This window comes from Natator depressus, chromosome 2 (genome assembly GCF_965152275.1).
Source record: "Natator depressus isolate rNatDep1 chromosome 2, rNatDep2.hap1, whole genome shotgun sequence".
Lineage (NCBI taxonomy): Eukaryota > Metazoa > Chordata > Testudines > Cheloniidae > Natator > Natator depressus.
Window position 1 is genome coordinate 199,537,586 of NC_134235.1, and position 21,420 is coordinate 199,559,005.

At 43.0% G+C, this 21,420-nt stretch overlaps 2 protein-coding genes across 3 annotated transcripts in view; one reads left to right on the forward strand and one right to left on the reverse strand.

The window, feature by feature from the left end:
- The window catches only part of DPH3 (diphthamide biosynthesis 3), a 52,362-nt gene extending 48,965 nt beyond the window's left edge, over positions 1 to 3,397 (forward strand). Inside the window, exons 2-3 of the mRNA XM_074945699.1 lie at positions 1,619 to 1,791; positions 2,792 to 3,397. Coding sequence (XP_074801800.1) covers positions 1,619 to 1,791; positions 2,792 to 3,090 — 472 coding nt within the window. The 3' untranslated portion in view covers positions 3,091 to 3,397. The remainder of the gene's footprint in view (positions 1 to 1,618; positions 1,792 to 2,791) is intronic.
- Positions 1 to 19,223, reverse strand: part of GALNT15 (polypeptide N-acetylgalactosaminyltransferase 15) — a 41,366-nt gene extending 22,143 nt beyond the window's left edge. Inside the window, exons 1-4 of one of the 2 annotated variants that reach the window (XM_074945691.1) lie at positions 18,915 to 19,223; positions 18,157 to 18,720; positions 12,663 to 12,829; positions 10,261 to 10,465 (exon numbers count right to left, since the gene is read on the reverse strand). In XM_074945691.1, coding sequence (XP_074801792.1) covers positions 10,261 to 10,465; positions 12,663 to 12,829; positions 18,157 to 18,719 — 935 coding nt within the window. In that variant the 5' untranslated portion in view covers position 18,720; positions 18,915 to 19,223. Of the gene's footprint in view, positions 1 to 10,260; positions 10,466 to 12,662; positions 12,830 to 18,156 lie in introns of both variants that reach the window. The other variant, XM_074945690.1, reaches the window with a different exon arrangement.
- Positions 19,224 to 21,420: the final 2,197 nt, after the last annotated feature.

Below are 21,420 nucleotides of genomic sequence, written 5' to 3' on the forward strand. Positions count from 1 at the left end.
TATGTGAAGGGGTAAACAACACATCCTTATTCACTTTCTCTACATCATTCATGATTTTGTAGACTTCTATTGTATCCCTCCTTAGTCATCTCTTTTCAAAGCTGAACAGTCCCAGTCTTATTAATCTCTCCTCACATGGAAGCTGTTCCATAACCCTAATAATTTTTGTTGCCCTTCTCTGTATATTTTCCAAGTCTAATACATCTTTTTTTAGATGTGGTGACCAGAACGTCACACAGTGTTCAAGGTGTGGGCGTACCTTGAATTGCTATAGTGGCAATATGATATTTGCAGTCTTATTATCTAAGAACCTTTCATAATGGTTCTTAACATTCTGTTAGCTTTTTTGACTGCTACTCCACACTGGATGTTTTTAGAGAACTATCCACAATGACTCCAAGGTCTCTTTCTTGAGTGGCAACAGCTAATTTAGACCCCATCATTTCGTATGTATACATAATTTGGGATTACGCTTTTCAATGTGCATTACTTTGCATTTATCAACATTAAATGTCATCTGCCATTTTGTTGCCCAGTCACCCTGTTATGTGAGATCCCTTTGTAACTCTTCACAGTTAGCTTTCGACGTAACTATCTTGAGTAATTTTGTATCATCTGCAAACTTTGCCCTGATCTACACTACAAGTTTAGATCGAATTTAGCAGCATTAGGTTGATTTAGCCCTGCACCTGTCCACACGACCAAGCCTGTTTTGTCGACTTAAAGGGCTCTTAAAATCGATTTTTGTACTCCTCCCCAGAGAGGGGAATAGTGCTAAAATCGACCTCGCTGGGTTGAATTTGGGGTAGTGTGGATGCAATTTGATGGTATTGACCTCCAGGATCTATCCAGAATGCTCCATTGTGACTGCTCTGGACAGCACTCTCAACTCAGATGCACTGGCCAGGCAGACAGGAAAAGCCCTGGGAACTTTTGAATTTCATTTCCTGTTTGGCCAGTGTGGCGAGCTGATCAGGTGACCATGCAGAGCTCATCAGCACAGGTGACCATGGAGTCCCAGAATCGCAAAAGAGCTCCAGCATGGACCGAATGGGAGGTACTTGATCTGATCACTGCATGGGGAGAAGAATCCATGCAAGCAGAACTTCGTTCCAAAAGATGAAATGCCAAGGGCATGATGAACAGAGGCTACAACAGGGACACACAGCAGTGCCACGTGAAAGTTAAGGAGCTGAGGCAAGCCTACCAAAAAACAAAGGATGCAAATGGTCACTCCGGGTCAGAGTCCCATACATGCCGCTTCTATGATGAGCTGCATGCAATTCTAGGTGGGGCCCCTACCACTACCCCACCACTGTCCGTGCACCTGCAAGGGGGGAGTCTCATAGAATCATAGAATATCAGGGTTGGAAGGGACCCCAGAAGGTCATCTAGTCCAACCCCCTGCTCGAAGCAGGACCAATTCCCAGTTAAATCATCCCAGCCAGGGCTTTGTCAAGCCTGACCTTGAAAACCTCTAAGGAAGGAGATTCTACCACCTCCCTAGGTAACGCATTCCAGTGTTTCACCACCCTCTTAGTGAAAAAGTTTTTCCTAATATCCAATCTAAACCTCCCCCATTGCAACTTGAGACCATTACTCCTCGTTCATGCAACAGGGATGAGGATTTTGTGGATGAGGAAGATGAGGAGGAGGAGGAGGTTGAGGATAGTGCACAGCAGGCAAGTGGTGAATCCCTTCTCCCCAGCAGCCAGGAACTGTTCATCACCCTGGAGCCAATATGCTCCCAAGGCGGGCTCCCGGACCATGAAACCGGAGAAGACACCTCTGGTGAGTGTACCTTTGTAAATATAATACAGGGTTTAAAAGCAAGCATGTTTAATGATTAATTTGCCCTGAAGACTTGGGATGCATTCGCGGCCAGTACAGCTACTGGAAAAGTCTGTTCACGTGTCTGGGGATGGAGTGGAAATCCTCCAGAGACATCTCCATGAAGCTCTCCTGGAGGTACTCTAAAAACCTTTGCAGAAGGTTTCTGGGGAGGTCAGCCTTATTCCGTCCTCCATGGTAGGACACTTTTACCATGCCAAGCCAATAGCAAGTAGTCTGGAATCATTGCAGAATAAAGCATTGCAGCGAATGGCGCCCAGGCTTTGTTGGCATTCAAGCAACGTCCATTCTTTATCTCTTTGTGTTAGCCTCAGCAGAGTGATATCATTCACGGTCACCTGGTTCAAATACAGGAAATTTGTTTAAGGGAACAGTCAGAGGTGCCCGTTCCTGCTGGGCTGTTTGCCTTTGGCTGAAAAGAAATCATCCCCGCTGTTAGCCACGCGATGGGGGGAGGCCCTTTCATGCTGAGCTGTTTTATGTTTGGCTGACAAGTATCTTCCCTGATACTAGCCACACGGTGGGGGGCGGGGGGTGAAGTGATCATCCTAGAGAATTGGGGGGGGTTGGGTTGTGCTTTACATTCACCCTAAAACCGCAGTCCCTCCTTTTAAATAGCCAACCCAACGGGCTTTGCTTGGTATGGGAAAGGAGGGCGTTGCTGTTTGAAACCGTTCCCACATGTTATGAAGATTGAAGAAGACGAAACCCTTTGCCTTACCATGACTGCCTGCAAGCCGAATACTGTTGCCCAGCTGAGTGTGTGTGATGTCTCACACCAAACCGGCAGGAACTCAATATAAGAGGCAAAATGCGACCTTGTATCAAAAGCTCATGTGCTATGTAATGTGAATCACTTGATTCAGTGTGAAATAGTCTTCCCTTTGTTCTCTAAAATGTATCTTTTTAAATACTAGTCTCCCTTTTTTTCCTCCTACAGCTGCAAATGTTTCTACACTCCCCCTATCATCTCCATCCCAGAGGCTAGCACAGATTAGAAGGCAAAAAAAACGCACTTGCGATGAAATGTTCTCAGAGCTCATGCAGTCCTCCCCCACTGAAAGAGCTCAGCAGAATGCGTGGAGGCAAACAATGGCAGAGACCAGGAAAGTGTTAAATGAATGCAATGAGAGGAGGGAGGAACGTGATGAGAGGAGGCAGGAGCACGATGAAAGGAGGCAGGATGCAATGCTGAGTCTAATGGGGGAGCAAACTGACACGCTCAGGCGTCTGGTGTAGCTGCAGGAAAGGCAGCATGAGCACAGACCACCGCTGCAGCCCCCGTATAACTGCCTGCCCTCCTCCCCAAGTTCCATATCCTCCTCACCCCGACGCCCAATAACGCGGGGGGGTTGGGGGTGGAGGCTACGGGCACCCAGCCACTCCACCCGAGAGGATTGCCCAAGCAATAAAGGCTGGCATTCAAGAAGTTTTGAACTGTAGTATGGCCTTGTCCTTCCCTTCTCCCTCATCCACCACCCCACCCAGTGCTTCCCTCCTCACCCACCCCTCCCAGGCTATCTTGCAAGTTTTCCCCCTATTTGTGTGATGAATTAATAAAGAATGCATGATTTTGAAACAATAATGACTTTATTGCCTCTGAAAGCGGTGACTGAAGGAGGGAGGTCGGTTGGCTTACAGGGAAGTAGAGTCAACCAAGGGGGCAGGTTTTCATCAAGGAGAAACAAACAGAACTGTCATACCGTAGCCTGGCCAGTCATGAAACTGGTTTTCAAAGCTTCTCTGATGTGCAGGGTTCCCAGCTGTGCTCTTCTAATTGCCCTCGTGTCTGGCTGTGCGTAATCGGCCACCAGACGATTTGCCTCAACCTCCCACCCCACCATAAACATCTCCCCCTTATTCTCACAGATATTGTGGCGCACACAGCAAGCAGCAATAACAATGGGAATATTGGTTTCGCTGAGGTCTAACCTGGTCAGTAAACTGTGCCAGCGAGCTTTTAAACATCCAAATGCCCATTCTACCACCATTCTGCTCTTGCTCAGCCTATAGTTGAACTGCTCCTTACTACTGTCCAGGGTGCCTGTGTATGGCTTCATGAGCCATGGCATTAAGGGGTAGGCTGGGTCCCCAAGGATAACTACAGGCATTTCAACATCCCCAACGGTAATTTTCTGGTCTGGGAAGTAAGTTCCTTCCTGCAGCTGTCCAAACAGACCAGAGTTCCTGAAGATGCGAGCGTCATGCACCTTTCCTGGCCATCCCACGCTGATGTCTGTGAAACGTCCCTTGTGATCCACCAGTTCTTGCAGCACCATTGAAAAGTACCCCTTGCGGTTTACATACTGGCTGCCAAGGTGGTCCGGTCCCAAGACAGGGATATGCGTTCCATCTGTCACCCCAGTTAGGGAACCCCATTGCAGCAAAGCCATCCACTATGACCTGCACACTTCCCAGAGTCGCTACGCTTGATAGCAGCAGCTCTGTGATTGCATTGGCTACTTGGATCACAGCAGCCCCCACAGTAGATTTACCCACTCCAAATTGATTCCCGACTGACTGGTAGCTGTCTGGCGTTGCAAGCTTCCAGAGGGCTATCGCCACTTGCTTCTTAACTGTGAGGGCTGCTCTCATCTTGCTATTCTTGCGCTTCAGGGCAGGGGAAAGCAAATCACAAAGGTCCATGAAAGTGCCCTTATGCATGCGAAAGTTTCGCAACCACTGGGAATCATCCCAGACCTGCAACACTATGCGGTCCCACCAGTCTGTGCTTGTTTCATAGGCCCAGAATTGGTATTCCATGGCATGAACCTGCCCCATTACCACCATGATGTCCAAATTGCCAGGGCCCGTGCTTTGAGAGACGTCTGTGTCCATGTCCTCATCACTATTGTGATCGTGCTGTTGTAGCCTCCTCGCCTGCTTTTGCAGGTTCTGCACATACTGCAGGATAATGTGCGAGGTGTTTGCAATGCTCACAACAGCAGCGGTGAGCTGAGCAGGCTCCATGCTTGCCTTGGATTGGCGTCTGCAGGAGAGCAGAATTGCAGCGGAAGCGATGGATGACGACAGATGCCATGAGAATAGATATTTATACAGAACGACGAGAGGACCTGCGAGGTGGATTCATGGCACCGGGAGAGTGGAGTTGCAGCGGAAGCGGTGGAGGATGATGGTTAGCACCGTACACATTTCCCGAGGAAGAACACAAGTACCTGGGAGCACATGACAGACAACATGGAGAAATTCACTATGGAGACAAGAGCAGCAGAGCAGAGTTGCAGCGGAAGCGGTGGATGACGACGACGGTTAGCAGTCCTACTGCACCGTCTGCTGACAGCAGTATGGCGTCTGCACAGAAAAAGGCGCGAAACAATTATCTGCCGTTGCTTTCACGGAGGGAGGGGCAACTGACGACATGTACCCAAAACTACCCGTGACAATGTTTTTGCCCCATCAGGCATTGGGAGCTCAACCCAGAATTCCAATGTGCAACGGAGACTGCAGGAACTGTGGGATAGCTACCCATAGTGCAACGCTCCGAAAGTCAACGCTAGCCATGGTACTATGGATGCACTCCGCCAGCTTAATGCGCTTAGTGTGGACATATGCAATCGACTTCTATAAGATTGACCTAATTTTGTACTGTAGACATACCCTTTGCCACCTTACTGTTTACTCCTTTTTCCAGATCATTTATGAATATGTTGAATAGCACTTGTCCCAGTACAGATCCTTGGGGGACCCCACTATTTACCTCTCTCTATGGTGAAAACTGACCCTATTCTCATTATTCTTATCTTATTCTTTGTTTCCTATCTTTTTACTGCTGCACTGTTTCATAGTAAATCTATGGTTCAAATGTATGGTTCAAAGAATTCATCCTAAACAAGTCTTACTTAAGGGTGTGTGCACATGGTAATTATTTTCGGAAGATTTTGTAGTTTCTGGGAAAAGAATTTTGATAAGGTTATCAACTAAAGCCCGAAAACCAAAAAATAACACAAACTAGTCAAGTACCCCTGCTAAGTGAATTCAGTAATCCAATAAGATGTATAGTGATCCTTTTTCAATAAGGATGGAAAGAGCTCTATAATAATCTTTCCTTTCTCTAGAACCTTTTATCACAAGGTATTCCAAAGGGCTACATAACCTTAGGCAGGATGTTTTTCTGGGTGAGCCATAGGCTGGTGACTTGGGAGCCCTGGGTTCCATTCCTAGCTCTGCCATGGGCTTCCTTAGAAAAATTCACTTCACTTCCCTACTTCCTCATCTGCGAAATGGGAATAACACAGTTTATCTGCCTCAAATGGGTATTTGTAAAATGCTTGAAATCCTTGGGGAAAGGAACTATTTAATCAACAAATAATATGTTATATTCATAGATGGAGCTGCCAGTCACACCTATAGTTTAGCTTACCTAACATTTTCCTATTGAAACTTACATATAAGGAGCACTTTGATGATCCTGACTGAAATGTAGCTCTCTTTGAGATGGAATTCAGTGGCACACAGTAACACAACCCAACATCTGAGGACAGGAAATGGAAAATGACACCCTTAGCTAAATCTTTAGGGAAATGTAGGCAGGCACTAGGCAGCATGACATTGGCATTTGTGTGGGGTAGTAGAGTTACCAGCATGATACCTGAGGGCATTGTACTGTGGAAATTAGTTTATCTTGGATGAAACAAATTATACTTGTCTTAGTTAAAGATCCTATGGCATTTTCCCCAAGAAATAAGGTTACGATTGATATCCTGCATAAATTCCAATTCTATTACTTACACACTGCCTACAAGTCAGTGGGAACTGCAGGTGTACAGCAGGTCTGAAAATCAGGTGTCCAAGGTGAGCACCTAACAACTGAGGCATCCTAAAGTTAGTGGGCACTTTTGAAAACAATTGGCCTGATTCATCAGATCCACTTCCTGGAGCAACTAAGTATTTCTTAGGGGTCTGCCACCCATCCTCATGGAGTCTTGGAGAATGGGAACCTTTCTATATATAGAACCTATCAATATTCTCTGTTTTAATGCTTAAAAAGTCTACAGAAAAGGATATGATTCCATATGGGGTTTTTTGTTTTTTTTTGAATAATTCCTATACAAACCTACTGGTTTCATACCTGTTAAATTGTATAGGTCTTTGCCATAAGAGACTGGGGCCTTGTCTTACTCTGAGGTTTTATCAACTGGTGTAGATACACCAATATAGCTACACTAATACAAGCCCTCAATGTAGAAGCATTGCACCAGCATAAACTGTGATTTGCTCCTGATTTGAAACTTGTACCGTTGCACCAGAGCAGCTAGAACTGTGTAGTTGCACTGGTGTCTAAAACCCCCAGTGCAGAAAGTGAGCTGGCTTGGGATTACCATGTAATTAGTCAGTATTTTATATGACAAGGAATCTGTGCTTACCTGTATTAGGTTACTATTTTCACCAGCTCCTACTGCGTTAGGATAATAAATGCAACTCGGGAGACCTGCATTCATAGTAAAGTTTCGAAGCTGTATTAAGTGAATGTTCAGCTGTAAACTTTTGAAAGAACAACCACAATGTTTTGTTCAGTTATGAACAACCTCCATGCCCGAGGTGTTCATAACTCTGAGGTTCTACTGTAAGTGCAAAGTATTATTAAACCATCTTTCTGCTGCTTATTCTTCAAACTTGCTTTTTGCAACATGATTGATTCACGAATGTGTTTGGAGTCTTGGGACTGCATGATTTTCACAAACATCTGAAATTGTTTGCTTATGACTATTTCCTTGATATCAGAAATAGAAAACCAAAAGTATGATGCTGTTGCCAGAAGCTTGTATTTTGTATTTCAAAAGGAATAACTTAACTCGAGTTGAAGCTGTCTGTGTAGATAAAGTATCTGATTCTGCCTTCATGTTGGATATTACATTAATATCACATTTGTCTCCCTGTAGTAAGTTAGTTTGAATTTATATATATATGTATATTTATTTATATATATAAATAATATGTATGTATAATATATATATAAAATTTGTTTTGTTCTTTCTTTTCCTTTTTAACATTAGATCTAGGAGAGCATTGGATTGTTATTGGTTGGAACTCCTGCAAAGGTTCAGACATCAGAAAGGCAGTATATAACCCGGGCAGTTGCTGAGTCACTTTCTGTAGCTGATGAAGTGCTCTCCTACGCTAAAGCACTTTCTTTTACAGCTAAAGTGAGTGAGTGACAACTTAATTAGTGCACAATGAGGAAAAGAGGTGGGTGTTTCGTGAGTCAGTGAAACTTTGTTTTCTGCTTCACTATTGTATAAGGAGGTGAATATAGATTCAATTTCACAGCTCCTCACCTGCTTAATGAATTCAAGTTTATTCTACTAATGCCTTGCACTTCCATAGCACCTTCCATCCAAGCACTTAAAGACTTTATGAAAAATAATGACGTAACTTCCCCCGCACCATCACCTCCATCGGATAGATGGCATTATCATCATTTTACAGATGGGAACCATGAGACATGGTGAGGTTAATGATTTGCCAACTGTCTTAGCAAGTCAATGCAGAACCAAGACTAGAACCCAGCTCTCCTGACTGACAACCCTGTGTCTTAACTACTACAAAATTCTCCCTTGCTTGGAGTAGGAACACTTCTGCTATGGTATTTAGAAAGGGATGATTTGGGCCACCACTGTTTTCAAATCAGGCTACATTTCTATTCATGGGCTGCAAATCCTGCAGCCTTTATTCAGGACTTAAATCCTGGTTCCCTGTGCAAAACCGGAGTAAACAATCAGCACATTGGCTCTGCGCAAGGGTTGTTGGTGTGTGCTGTAGGGGTCAGAAGCCTTTCCCATGGGACACAAGGCACCAGTGAAGCTGCTCCATGATCATTATGGAAGCCTTGGGGTGACAGTAGCATTGGTGGCTTCCTCACTCTCTTGCCATGGGGAATTTTAGCCAGTGAATCAGTGTGGCATGAATTTGTGCCATTGGATCCATGGGCCATGCTTCCTCTCCTGCTCTTGTAATTTCCCTGTGAAGTGGCATGTAAAAAGCTTCCATGGAGCAGTGCGTCCCTGTGACACTCCTTTAAGGGTTTCTGTAGCTCTTTTAGGGTACATCTACATTGCAATCAGGAGATATGATTGCAGCATGTGCAGACATTGGATACTAAGTCAAAGCCAGCTTGAGTCACAAGAGCAATGAAGCTTCAACAGCGTGGGACACAAATAATCCAGAAGACAAAGCAATCTGCTTTTACTGGGAGACCATTTTAGAAAAGGGCAGACATGGAATCCTAGAACAGTATTGTATTCCACATACTTACAGCATCTTTCATTTTGCATTTGAACAATGCAATCATCTCTAAAAGCGAACATGAATGAATTTAAAAGCAGATATTGTTAGCAGTAAAAGCAGCCTATTTCATTGCCTGGGAACAACCTTGTTTGCATCTTCTTACTATGGTTACTTACTGATCTAGTAAGTGTTTTAAAGGAGGCATTATATTTTTCTTTTCAAAATACACCCACACCGCCTCAGCAATTCATTGTATTACAAACAGTCTTAGTTTACTGTTATGTTACAGAATTTAATGTTCAAACATTTACTTTTCAGTGGCTTCAGAATTCTTTCTTTATTAAGGAGTATGTACTTACGGCATATGATTCTTGAAACACTTCAGTAACCTAACCTCTTTGTGATGCTTGGTGATTGCTGAATGCTGATCACAGCCAGGCTTTATCTCTATTTGTCTTTGTGAACTTGGTGTTGGTGAAATAGCTAGGATTTAGGCAGCCCGAAAAGTCTTCTGTTTTTCCATGGATCAACCACAGGTACAACGTAGGAGAAAGCAGTGCAGCCCTTCCCACCCTGCCCCGTCAATGTGCATCAGCTGTGATCTGACAGGAGCAGCTCACAGGAGGAGAAGGTAATCCAGCCTCTGGGCCTATTCAATCCTTGGCCTCGCTACTAAGACTGCCAACAAGTGTAGCAAATAATGCCAACTGTTGTAGCAGTTTCTCTGATGGATGCTTGTCATCTGTTGCTTGCTGTCTGGGCTTGCCAACTCATTTCATGTTGGCCACCATATGCTCCAATACTAATGCATTTCAGACACTACAGACACAGGCTGTATTCCCTCTAGGCAGCCCTAGAGAGAAAGGGTTTGGTAGTGTGTCTTATTAAGTGCCTGATCTGTCTAGTCTCCTAAATGTCAGGTTAATGCACATGGAGTAAAAGTAAAATAACACAGAATGAATAAAGGGATGAAGAGACTATGAAAACCCAAGGTAAAAATGAATTTTAAGAGATCATGAGCGTTGTCCTATTATCAGGAATTAGTATAAACTTGTGCATTATGAACAATATAAATAGTTCAAGGATCACAGTTCTCCACGGTGATACACTCCCTTCTAACAAGCATCTAAACATTTTGTACACTAAGCCCAAAGGGATATTTACCTGTCAGTGGCTAGTCTGCCCAACAGGGGTTCTAACCAGCCTGTGTGACACTCACAGTGGGAGTCCATGAAGACCAGCACATCCCCAGTTGCCCGTGCAGCTCCCAACATACGACCCTGGATGACCCCGAGCCTCTTGTTGCTCCTGATCAATTTCACACCATCCAGCTTGGAGATGTATTCACTCAGGGCTGACTTCAGATGCCCTGCAATAAATATAACAATCATTCAGATTTCAGTGCTGATTCAATCTGTCACCAAAAAAACAAAACAAAAACCAAAAACAGTTTGTGGCAAAAATGGTACTCCCCAGTTAGTAAAATGATTTCTGGGTTAGCTTTGTATTCATCCTTCTCAACCATGCAGGGAGTAAAGGGGAGCAAAGCCTCATCTCCAACTCCTATTTAGCTAGGTCAGACCTTTCTAGCTTGCAGTTCTGGGCATTGGGGCTGTGCTGAGCCACCCCTTTCTTCCCCCTCCCTTCTCTCCCCCCCCCCCCCCCACTGTGAGGAAATTGGGTAGGGAATGATGGAACCGTGGTTTTGCCTCCCCACAAGTCAGCCAGGAGAACTGGCTGGGCATACTGGAAGGCATGTGCAGGCCCCTGGAAAGGAGTGCAGTACACTACTCTCCCCACGTGACATCATTGTGAAAGGGGAGAGTTGGGAAGGAATGATGACTTTCTCAGTCACAGTTCCTCTTGAGGCTACTCCTTGGGCAGTGAATCTTAACCACCAATTTATATGCCAAGGGCACAATCTAGCATTTTATTTTTAATGTGGTGTTGGTTTAAAAACAGATGCAAGGTGAAGTGAATTTAGAACTTGTAATAGATGTTGGACTAACACAGTTGTGGAGACTGAAGTCCTCTGTTTCCAATAGGGACAAGCCAGGAGTAATGTGACCTTCCCTTACATTTCCCTACTTATGTGTCCTTCCATTATAGACTGGAAGAACAAACTCTGAGGTGAGAGTATAATTTACTAGCAGTGAAGAATCCATGTTGTTCCAGAAGCAATCTATGGAAGAAGATCTCCCTGCAAGCAGTGTTATCAGAAACGATGCATGGGGAGGGGGAGAAACACGGATCACATGCCCCCCAGATTTGCTACTTGGCTTCTACTGAACATGTTCACATGGACTGAGCATGCTCAGTAACATTTGCTAAAGCCACTGCTCTCCCTCTGCCCTCCCCACTGTCAGCAAGTACGGGTCATCTCTGAGTGTTACCACCAGCTTTCCCCAAATTATCACAAGTCTCATGACATCTGTTCTTTTTCTTAAAGTTGCAGCTCCTGGAATCCTGTAAGAATCTCAGCTTTCATTGGGAAAATGTAGTTCTGCATCTGGAAAGAAGCAGGATGATGCACTTTGTGTCACATGAGGATGAGGAGGTACTTTCCAGTCCATTAGTAACTAAGGTGTCTTTAAGCAGCATCTACTAGGGATAAACATCTTTAAATCAGCAGGCCCGGATTACTTGCACCCCATGGATTTTAAAAAAGGCTGGCTGAAGACATCTCTGGGCCACTGATATTAGTTTTAATAAATCTTGGATTAATGGGAAAGTTCCAGAAGACTGGAAGAATGCTAAGGTTGGGCCAATATTCAGAAATGGCAAATAAGATGACTTGGCTAACTATAGGCCACTTAGCCTGATATCAGCCCTAGGAAAAATAATGGAAAAGCTGATTGTCATTAATCATATTCCCATCCTCTATTAATCAACATGGTTTTAGGGAAAAGAGGTCCTGTCAAACTAACTTGATTTCATTCTTTGAGATTATAAATTAGGTTGATAATGGTAACTGCATGGATGTAAATATACTTAGACTTTTGTAAAGTGTTTGACTTAGTACCACATGCTATTTTCATTTAAAAAATTAGCACTATCCCCAATATTTAAAAAGCACACATTAAATGGATTGAGAACTGGCTAACTGAAGCATTTCAAAAAGTAATTGTAAATGGGGAGTCATCATCAAATGGGGGTGTTTCCCATGCAGAGATTAGTTTGAGGTCCACCATTATTCAGTCCCTTTATCACTGATCTGAAAGTAAAATATAAAATCACTGGTGATTAAAATTTGTGGTTGACACAAAGATTGGTGGAGTGGGACTAGGACAGGGCAGTCATGCAGAGCAATCTGTTTGGTGAACTGTGTTTAAAAATAAAGGCTTTAAAACTATTGGAAATGACAGGAAAACATAAACACTTTCAAAACGTAGGATGAAGCTGAATTTTAGGGGAGGAAAAGTAAAATTTGGCAACCAGTTTTCTCTATATTTAGCTTGCTTTTGGAGGGTCCTTCTAGTCCCAGTCTCCCTGACCCTGCCATGCAATATTACAATTTCCTTCCAAGAGCTTGAAAATAGAATTTAGGGAGAGCAAAAGGGAGCTACCTTGTTGACTGAGGTCATCGACAAGGATAATTTCCTTCAGAGAGGCCCTTGGGGCTGTATCCATAACACTGTGCACAGTTCTCAAGAGAGTAGACCAGGCTTCGTCATGGAAACAGATGATGACACTAGCAGTAGGAAGGTTGGGGTCATAGTCCTGTTGCAGACAGCTGTATGTGATAGAATGAGAGCGGCACAATATGGAAGGTTGCAACACTTCTTTTTTGTTTACTTATTATTATGAACACATCCATTTCTCTGAGGCTGAAAGTCACAATCTACCCTTACTTCATTGCAGACAGCTCAAAATCTTTGCTCAGGGTGAAGTGATGGTTAAAAAAGCAAACGAAATGTTAGGATGTCTAATGAATGGGATAGAGAATAACAGTGAAAATATTATAATGGCATTATAGAGAACAATAGCTTGCCCTCACCTGGAACATTGTGCTTGGTTCTGGTCATCCTACTTTGAAAAAGACAGAGCTGAAATAAAAAGGGTCCAGACAGACAACAAAAAGGATTGGAAGCATGGAAAGACTTTAAAGATTTAAAGATGTGGCAAATAAGGAATAAGATAGAAATTAATTAATTAATGGCAGGTTTCAGAGTAGCAGCCGTGTTAGTCTGTATCCGCAAAAAGAACAGGAGTACTTGTGGCACCTTAGAGACTAACAAATTTATTAGCGCGTAAGCTTTCGTGGGAAGTGGGCTGTAACCCACGAAAGCTTATGCGCTAGTAAATTTGTTAGTCTCTAAGGTGCCACAAGTACTCCTGTTCTTTTTTAAATTAATTAATGTTATAGAGGAGGTCAGTCTGATGCGCCTATTTTCCTATTCTCACAAAACAAGAACAATTTATTTGTCTGTTCCTTGAAAATCAACAACTTTTAAATGGATACTACTAATTTACACAATGCATAATAAACCCGTGTAACTCATTGCCACATGATATTATTGAAACTGAGTATGATCAAAGGAAGATCAGACGTTTATATGGATAATGAAAACATTTATAGTTACATTACGTAGGTTAAATATATTTTTTTTCTAAAAAGGGTATACATTCAAAAAGGGTTATGGTTCAGGGCATAAGCCATCCATTGATGGATGGAGGTTAAGCAGAAACTCTCTGAGTGGGCAGATTATTCCATAATTGTCTACTTCAAGATTTCTTGCTCCTTCCTTTCAGGTTTTTGGTACTGGCCAGTTTCAGAGACAGGATTTCTGACCAGAAGGCTCACTGTTCTGATCTGGTGTGGCATTCCCACATGGGGTATATTCCTGATCCTGTTGACATTAATGGGAGTTTTGCCATTGAATTCAACGAGGCCAGAATTTCACTCATGAAAGTCACACATTGGGCCAAATTAATTAACAAATTAACAATTGTTGGGCCAAATTAATCTATGGTGTAACTTTATTAAAGGCAATGGGATCAATATGGCTCAGGTTTGTTTGTTTTTTTTGTTTAATATCTTTGTGTTGTCACTTAAGACAGGAGAAAAGGGATAAACCCAGTGTCTTGAAGGGGGCAATTTGTGTTTCCAAGCAGAAGAATCTGATTTAACAATTGTATTCAGAGACAGTGAAGGGAAAGCAAGAAACTGATGCAGCCTCTGAACCAGGAGCAACAAATACTGCCATAACCAACTGTGGATTTTTGCCACAATCCCATAATGCTTTGCATCTTCTAGTGTTGTCATGACAAGAAAGTTGATGCTATTTCGGGGGGTGTTGATCGGAAAAGGACTGAAAATGACTGCTCTGGACTATGAAACCTAGTTGGTGTGGCATTCAGTTGCCATGGTGATTGACAAGGAATTAAAAATACAAATAACTAGTCTTCAGTTAAATGAGAGGGGCTGTTGGCGCATGAAACTCCTTTTCTATACTTCGGGGCAGCTGCACAGGCTGTCAAGAAGGGGCCCATAACTGGCTGATCATTTCAAACAAGTAAAGGTCATGACTGATAAGGGACAGAGCAGAGGGGTCTAATCTGACCCATGAACAATACTGAATTGTGGTCAACACTACATGAATTCAGACAAGGCAAGGGCACTGTCAAAGGAGACTCCTACTCGGCTTCAGAAAAATGTCTTATTGAGATTCAGTTCCCAGCAGCACTTCAGTGGGAGCTGTAGTTTTGTGAGGTAATTTAAAACCTTTTAGACATTTTGTATGTTTGCATTTGCCTGGGTAATAATATTTGACATTTAAAATCCCAAGAGAGAAGAACCGTGGTTTGTGGACAAGGCCCTGTCATAAAGTCAAGATGACAGGATTGACTCACCCCCACTGTCCAGGGGGATGCTAACTGCACCTTGGCAAGAAGAAAGCAGGTGTTCTCAAAGGTGGCAAATGCACCCCGGGGGATGATACTGGAAGGGTGTTGAGCATTTGTACCTTCAAGGTCCTGGTAAACGAGAGTAGCATTAAAGTACAATTGGCCCCATTAGTGGAGGATTCCCAGGGGCTAGGCGTGGTCACCTGGCCACGCTCTCTCCCCAGCCAGAAAAGTAAATGGGATTACATGAGGTATGATTTTGTCCTATTAATAAGTTTTCGTGAGAGGGTGGAGTGCATGTTGGCAGAGATCCAGGACTTCTATTCATACATGTTTTGAAAAGTACCACCGACATGCACCAGGGATACGCAGGAAAGACTGTGGTTGTACGAAGCAATGCTTGATGTGTAAGGTTGTGGGGTGTAGCTGCAGAGGTCAAAAGGGCCACCCTCCACATTGGATGGTCAGGTCCAAGACTTTATGGACAGCGCATGAGTGGCAGGCTGCAGCGAACAGCAGGCAGTTTAGTTGTTCCAGTGCACTGCTTTAATGCAAAAGACAATGCAACGGTTTGGTGTCAGCTCTAAGGGACAGCACTTCTAAGAGTATGTTCTATGACAAACTCCATACATCTTAAAGCTGATTTATTAGTAGATGAAATATATAGAAGTGGGGGTTTATCATTATTATTTTGCAGCATGAAAGTAAGTTAGGTGCCTCAAAATAAGTAGGTATGGTCCCTGCCACAACAGTTTACCATCTAACTTCAGACAGGCTGCAACAAAGGTAGAATTGTATAGAAATAACTCTCTGAACATTTCTAGCTGGTTTTGGTTGGGTAATTATAGAGGGCCTGATTCACCCCTGCATTGCTCTAGTTTTCCACCCATGTAACTCAGCTGAAATAAAAACAAATTAAAGATAATGTATATCAAACACTGTTAGCAAATATGGAAAACATCCCCTAAGTCTTGAAGTTTGTCTCCTCAAACATGGACTGCCATTTGTCTCTAGCCATGAGAAAATGACCACTGCAAAAGATATGTGAAACCTCTTGCTTGCGTAGGGCCAGATCACGTCTTTTTGGTATGCTGCACTACTCAAAGGGGATGCATCAGAGACAGTCTGCCTCAGAAAGGCAGGATGCCTCTCAGAGCTCTCCCAGTGCTCTGGGGAGCATGGAAGCTGCTATATCTCTCTAAGACTTGCTACATAACCCATCTCACATGGCTAGCCAGATCAGAGGGAGGCAGAGCCATGGCTCTCCTTGCTTTCTCTCCCCTCCTACACCACATTCCGGAGTCACACCCCCCAGATGATAATTGGAGTAGCAGTGAGTTCCGGAGCTGCTATTCTGCCTTAAGGAATCCGTTCAGGAAGGGGGATTGATGCTTTCTCTGTCCTCCACTACCTACTTGGCTAGGTACCAGGTAGAACCTCACCCATCAAGACCAACTGATGCACAGACTAACTACCAGAGAACTTTTCACTAGATCTTCTTAGCAGGCTATAGCCCTGTAATCTACCTGTGCCTCAGTTCCCCCATGCGCAAAATAGGAATAGTCCTTCCCTACCTCTCAGGGGTGTTGTGAGATAAAATTAATTAATGACTGGAAGGTATTCAGATACTATGTTGATGAGGGTTATATGACTACCACGACATAAAGAGGAGAGCTTACAATCTAACCAAACAAGACGAAGTGTAGGAGGCCCAGAGATTTTCTGCCCTTTCCCCAGTGTTAGTGGTATCATCAGCTCCTGCAGGGAATACACGAAACTGTCCACTTGAGAATACAGAATATAATAGAAAATAATGTTATCGCTTTACTAACTGAGTGGCAATGGACACCCAACAGATCAATACTTTTATAGCCCTTTGGACATGCATCAAATGCCCTGGCATTCTGTTCACATCAGGTGCACTGCAAAATATTCAGCAGTCAGGGAGCAAAGTCATTTTTAAACCAAGATTCTGCCCACAGTGACACCCAAGCAAGCCCACAATAACTATACGCAGGGGTAACTCAGTGCTGAATTTGGCCCAAGTTGTTTTGCTTATTTCAGTCCCCAAACAGTCAGTGGTCCCGCACAAGTGAAATTCAGAGCAGAATCTGGGCCACTGCCTACATATGAAGCACTCTGAGAACAAAGGATGGCATCAGCTGAATAGAATACAGTAAATAAATAAGTTTAAGTATATGTGATTATTTAACAAAAGACACCTAAACAAGCATAAATAAGGCCCTTATATTGGCATCTTATGGCTAGCACAATTCATCTGCGTAGCTTGCCTTTCCAACAGACCAACCAGCCCTGTAGTTCTCACACACCAACAGATGGCTAAATAGCACTGACTGGCCCTGGCACCTGCTAAATAAAGCAGCCAACTGCAACATTTTCCCATTCTGATATGTGCCAGCAGAGGCCGCCATACTCCTCATTAAATGAGCAGGCTAATAAATAAGTGCACTCACAGGTTGAAAAGTCAGAACTTGTTGGCTACCTGGGTGAAGTAGGACAATTGCCTCTGCCAGTGAAAGTGAAAGGGCAAGAGAGGTACATAAACAAGGAGCAAAAGAGTCTTACAAATAACATAGCCTGGTACACTAATTCATTGTACAGTTGTTCTTCCCTCTCTGCTGGGACTGGAACCCCCAGAGTGACTGGTACGTTGGTCCAATAAAAGATACTACCTCACCCACCTTGTCTCTCTGGTACATTGCAGTCATTCTTCCTTCCACGCCGCCTTATTGTTTTAAGAAAACTGAAATCCCCACAACAACTATAGTATTTAAGAAAGGGAGAAAATGGGACAAGTGTCTCTCATGGCTCTTGTTATAGCATTTGCTGTGCTCTCAGTATCCCCAGGGGATGATATAATGGAATGAAATGAAAGCTGTTGTACCCTAAGTTATTTAAGGAGACAGGAAGAGGAGTGTGCTTTGTCTAACTAGGATGTGTCTTGCTAGTTTGAGCTCCAGTTTCTGATCTGTGTTTCAGGGTCCCAGCTTGTAGCATGGAGTTTGGGAAAAGGACATGGATTTGGGGGAATGGATATATTTCCTTATGGGGAGGAGGGCTGGTTGCTCCAACTGAGGAAGATGATATGATAGAAAGGGGACAGGTTTCTCAGGGGTCAAGGGAAAGGTTTTTTAGGGGGACAATTGGGAGGGTCAGGTTTCTCATAGGAAATAATTAGGATGTTTTACTTACAAAGGATGCCGCACCTCAGGCAGCTCCCTGCGCAGAGAAATCCGCTCACTGAGCGCTTCATTAAAGCCATGAGTTTCCAGGCCAAGGATTGCCAATTGCTCACCCCCAGCAGCCTCTTCTGAATCCTGTAGAGGAAAGGACATGAGCTGGGACTCTTGGTTTCCCCTGGGCTTGACATTAGTCTTTTCCTCCTGCCTTTTGCTCTGCTGCTTCACCATTCGGTATCCTTTTCTAGCCTTGCTGTCGTTTCTCCTGGCTATGGGTGACACAATGGCCACTAGCAGCTCGTCCTCCCGGAGGGAAATGAAAGGGGCTAACCCCACCATGGGGTAGTACTGCTGGCTCTCTTCCTGAGTCTCCAACATTTCTTGGGTTTCCGGAAAGTCCAGCTGATACCCTTCTCTGGCACTGAACTTTAATGGCTGGGATGTCCCCTCTTTGTTCAGGTCCCGGAATGATGGATTCAGGATTGTAACCATCAGTAATAAAAAACCCAGCATCAGCAACAACAAGAGAAACTGAAGCTTACGTGATCCATATCTGCACCTCTTCTTCAAGAGCATACTGTTGGTGACAAAACAATACAGATGGTCATGCTAAATATCACTTGGATATTTTTTACAGCACAGCTCTCTGGTTTCTTTGCAGCAATAAACTGGTCATTACTGTCTGCTGTGAGGTTCCCCCTCCCCCTCGCATTTCACTGATGTTGTTTCATGCTTTCCCGTATATTTGTAGACAAAATCAAAAATACCTACTTATGAGAGATAACATAGATCCAATTAGATAAAGGAGATCCTTTATTATACAGAATCCCAGATTGTCTAAGAAAGAATATATTTAGCTGACCAAAAAGCTCATTAAAAGGTGGTTTAAGTTTTGATTTTCGTTTTTAATTCTGAGAAAAAGTAAAAATAAATTCCATTTTTTATAGTTTCCTTCCGGAATATTTCCTGCCACTGCAAAGTTTCCAATCGCTGCCTGGGCTGGAGTGATATTATCTTTGCAAGCAGATCTGACAGCTTCCCCTGTTTTAACGCGTCAAGTTAACTGTGATCAACAGATGAGAACTAGTCAGTCCCTGACTTTCTTTCACACATAACTACAGCACTCAGTCAAGGAACCCTTTGCCAGACATAATACAAAGCAATGTGTGTGTCTTTCTCTTGGTCCTAATGCCCTCAGTGTTCTTGTCCTATCAAATCAAAACTTTGCATGGAACTGTTAGAGGTGCACTAGAAGGAGGCAAATGCTGTTTCGGGAAACAAATCAAGAAGCACACATGATTCTAGTTTAGAATATCCTTATTAAGTGGGGAATATATATAACAAACTGAATTGAACAAAGGGTTGAATGCACATGATATATTGAATGCTAAAATATGTTTGCATCATAACATCTTGACTCTGGAATATATAGGTATTTTTATGTGTAATAAATATTTATATCTTTAGTCATTTTAGTGCTGGCAAAATGTACTGAATTATCAACCCTGGAGACTGGAGTCCCTAAATCAGATATTGCATCGGCAGTAACAGTGCAAGCTTTTCCACCAGTGGGTACTAATGTGTTGCAACCCTGATCTGGAAGGACCACCTATGGGACTGAAAGGGTAGTTGAGTCTCTGTGGCATCTTTGCTGATACTACTAACAAGGTTGGTGCTAGTTGGTGCTGACTGGGGCATTTGTTTTTGTGAGACGAGAATAGGAAATGGGCTGAGACTATCAACTGCACATCCCATGGAATCATGTGCCTCTCAACCTGGCAAGGCCCAAATATGGGACAACATCACAATTTTATAATGAGACTTGTGATATTTGGTAATTTTCTTAAAGCCTCAGCTCCTGGAGGCAAGTGATTATATGAGAATCTCTGCTCAGCTTTTAAAAATGTATATTTCTAGCCCTTTTAGTTATAGAAAAAAGCCTGAAAACATAAACTGAGTGTACCTTAAAGGTTCAGGAACCAGACAGCAAATAAAAAGAATCCAAAATTTATTATTTTAACAAACAGTCTCATGGCTTTTAAGCCAATCTTACGATTTTTGGGGCCTGACATATGATGTGTTAACACTTGGGGTTCACAATATGGACTGATCCTAAATGAGGGACACAAAGATGTATTCCTGCAGGACATTTAAAATGCTACCGGATTCTTCCTTTAGTCTAAATAACCCCTTTGTTATAAGCTACAACTGTTTCATGAGTCTTTGTTTCTGATGTAAATAATTTTCAACAATAAAAATGAAGGCACTAAAATGAGTGATGTCCCATTAAACAAGAAGATATGATGTAGCATCCTCTAGTGACTGGAAGCTGGCTCTTTTTAAAAGGGTGTACTATCTGCCACGTCAGAGTGCACTCCCACAGCACCCTTACACACTAGTATGCTGTATCTTGGCTCTTTCCCTATCTTAGTTGTGCTTTAAAAGGTATGCTATAGCCCAAAGCATATCTTGGGGAGAATTGGTATGTAGCCAATGTTTTGGAAGCATCACCATTGTGTGTGCCTTTTCCACTTTTACCCACATAACCAGCAACATCCCAAGCCACCATTAGTTCAGAGTTTGTCTAATGAGAAAATATTGCTCTTTTTACTGGATTTCATAGAAAACATTGTGATGTCTTCAATTCAGCTGGGAAGCATTACCAATTTGCATGAAAAAAATCTGAGTTCAAAAGCCTTCATTGAAATAACAATGCATGTCAGCTACAGAAAAGCAAAATGAACCATCAGTGAAGAGACCTGTCCTAGGCAATTTGCAAAGAGCTGGCACCAGCAACTTGCAGACTGTTCAATTTCATAGAAAGGGAGAAGCAAGGACTAAGGAAGAGGGGACTGGGTGAAGTATTGTTGATTTTTCCCCCAGTTGACCTAACAAAATGCATGTATTTGATTTGTAATATATTTTTTAGCAGGTAAACCGTTATAACATGCTGCTGTAATAGCTTTGGTCAATATAATTCTGGGCTGGTGGTGGAAATCAGAGTTATAACATGACTCTGTTCTTCACTGAAATGTTGTGTAGTGCTGAACAGCTGCTGCTCATCTTTCTCTCTAGGGATAGCTGCATTTCAGTGGCAGGTAAAGTAGTCCAGTTTGCAAACACACAGATATCTTTTCTACTTTTAAATTAAAGGTTGCCAGTTAAAATTAAAGTGGAAACACATAGAGTCTAACAGATAAGTAAACCCTAGCCATTTAGAACCATGGAACTGAACAATTGAGGAAGTTATTTGTACATAGATATTTCAATATGCTCA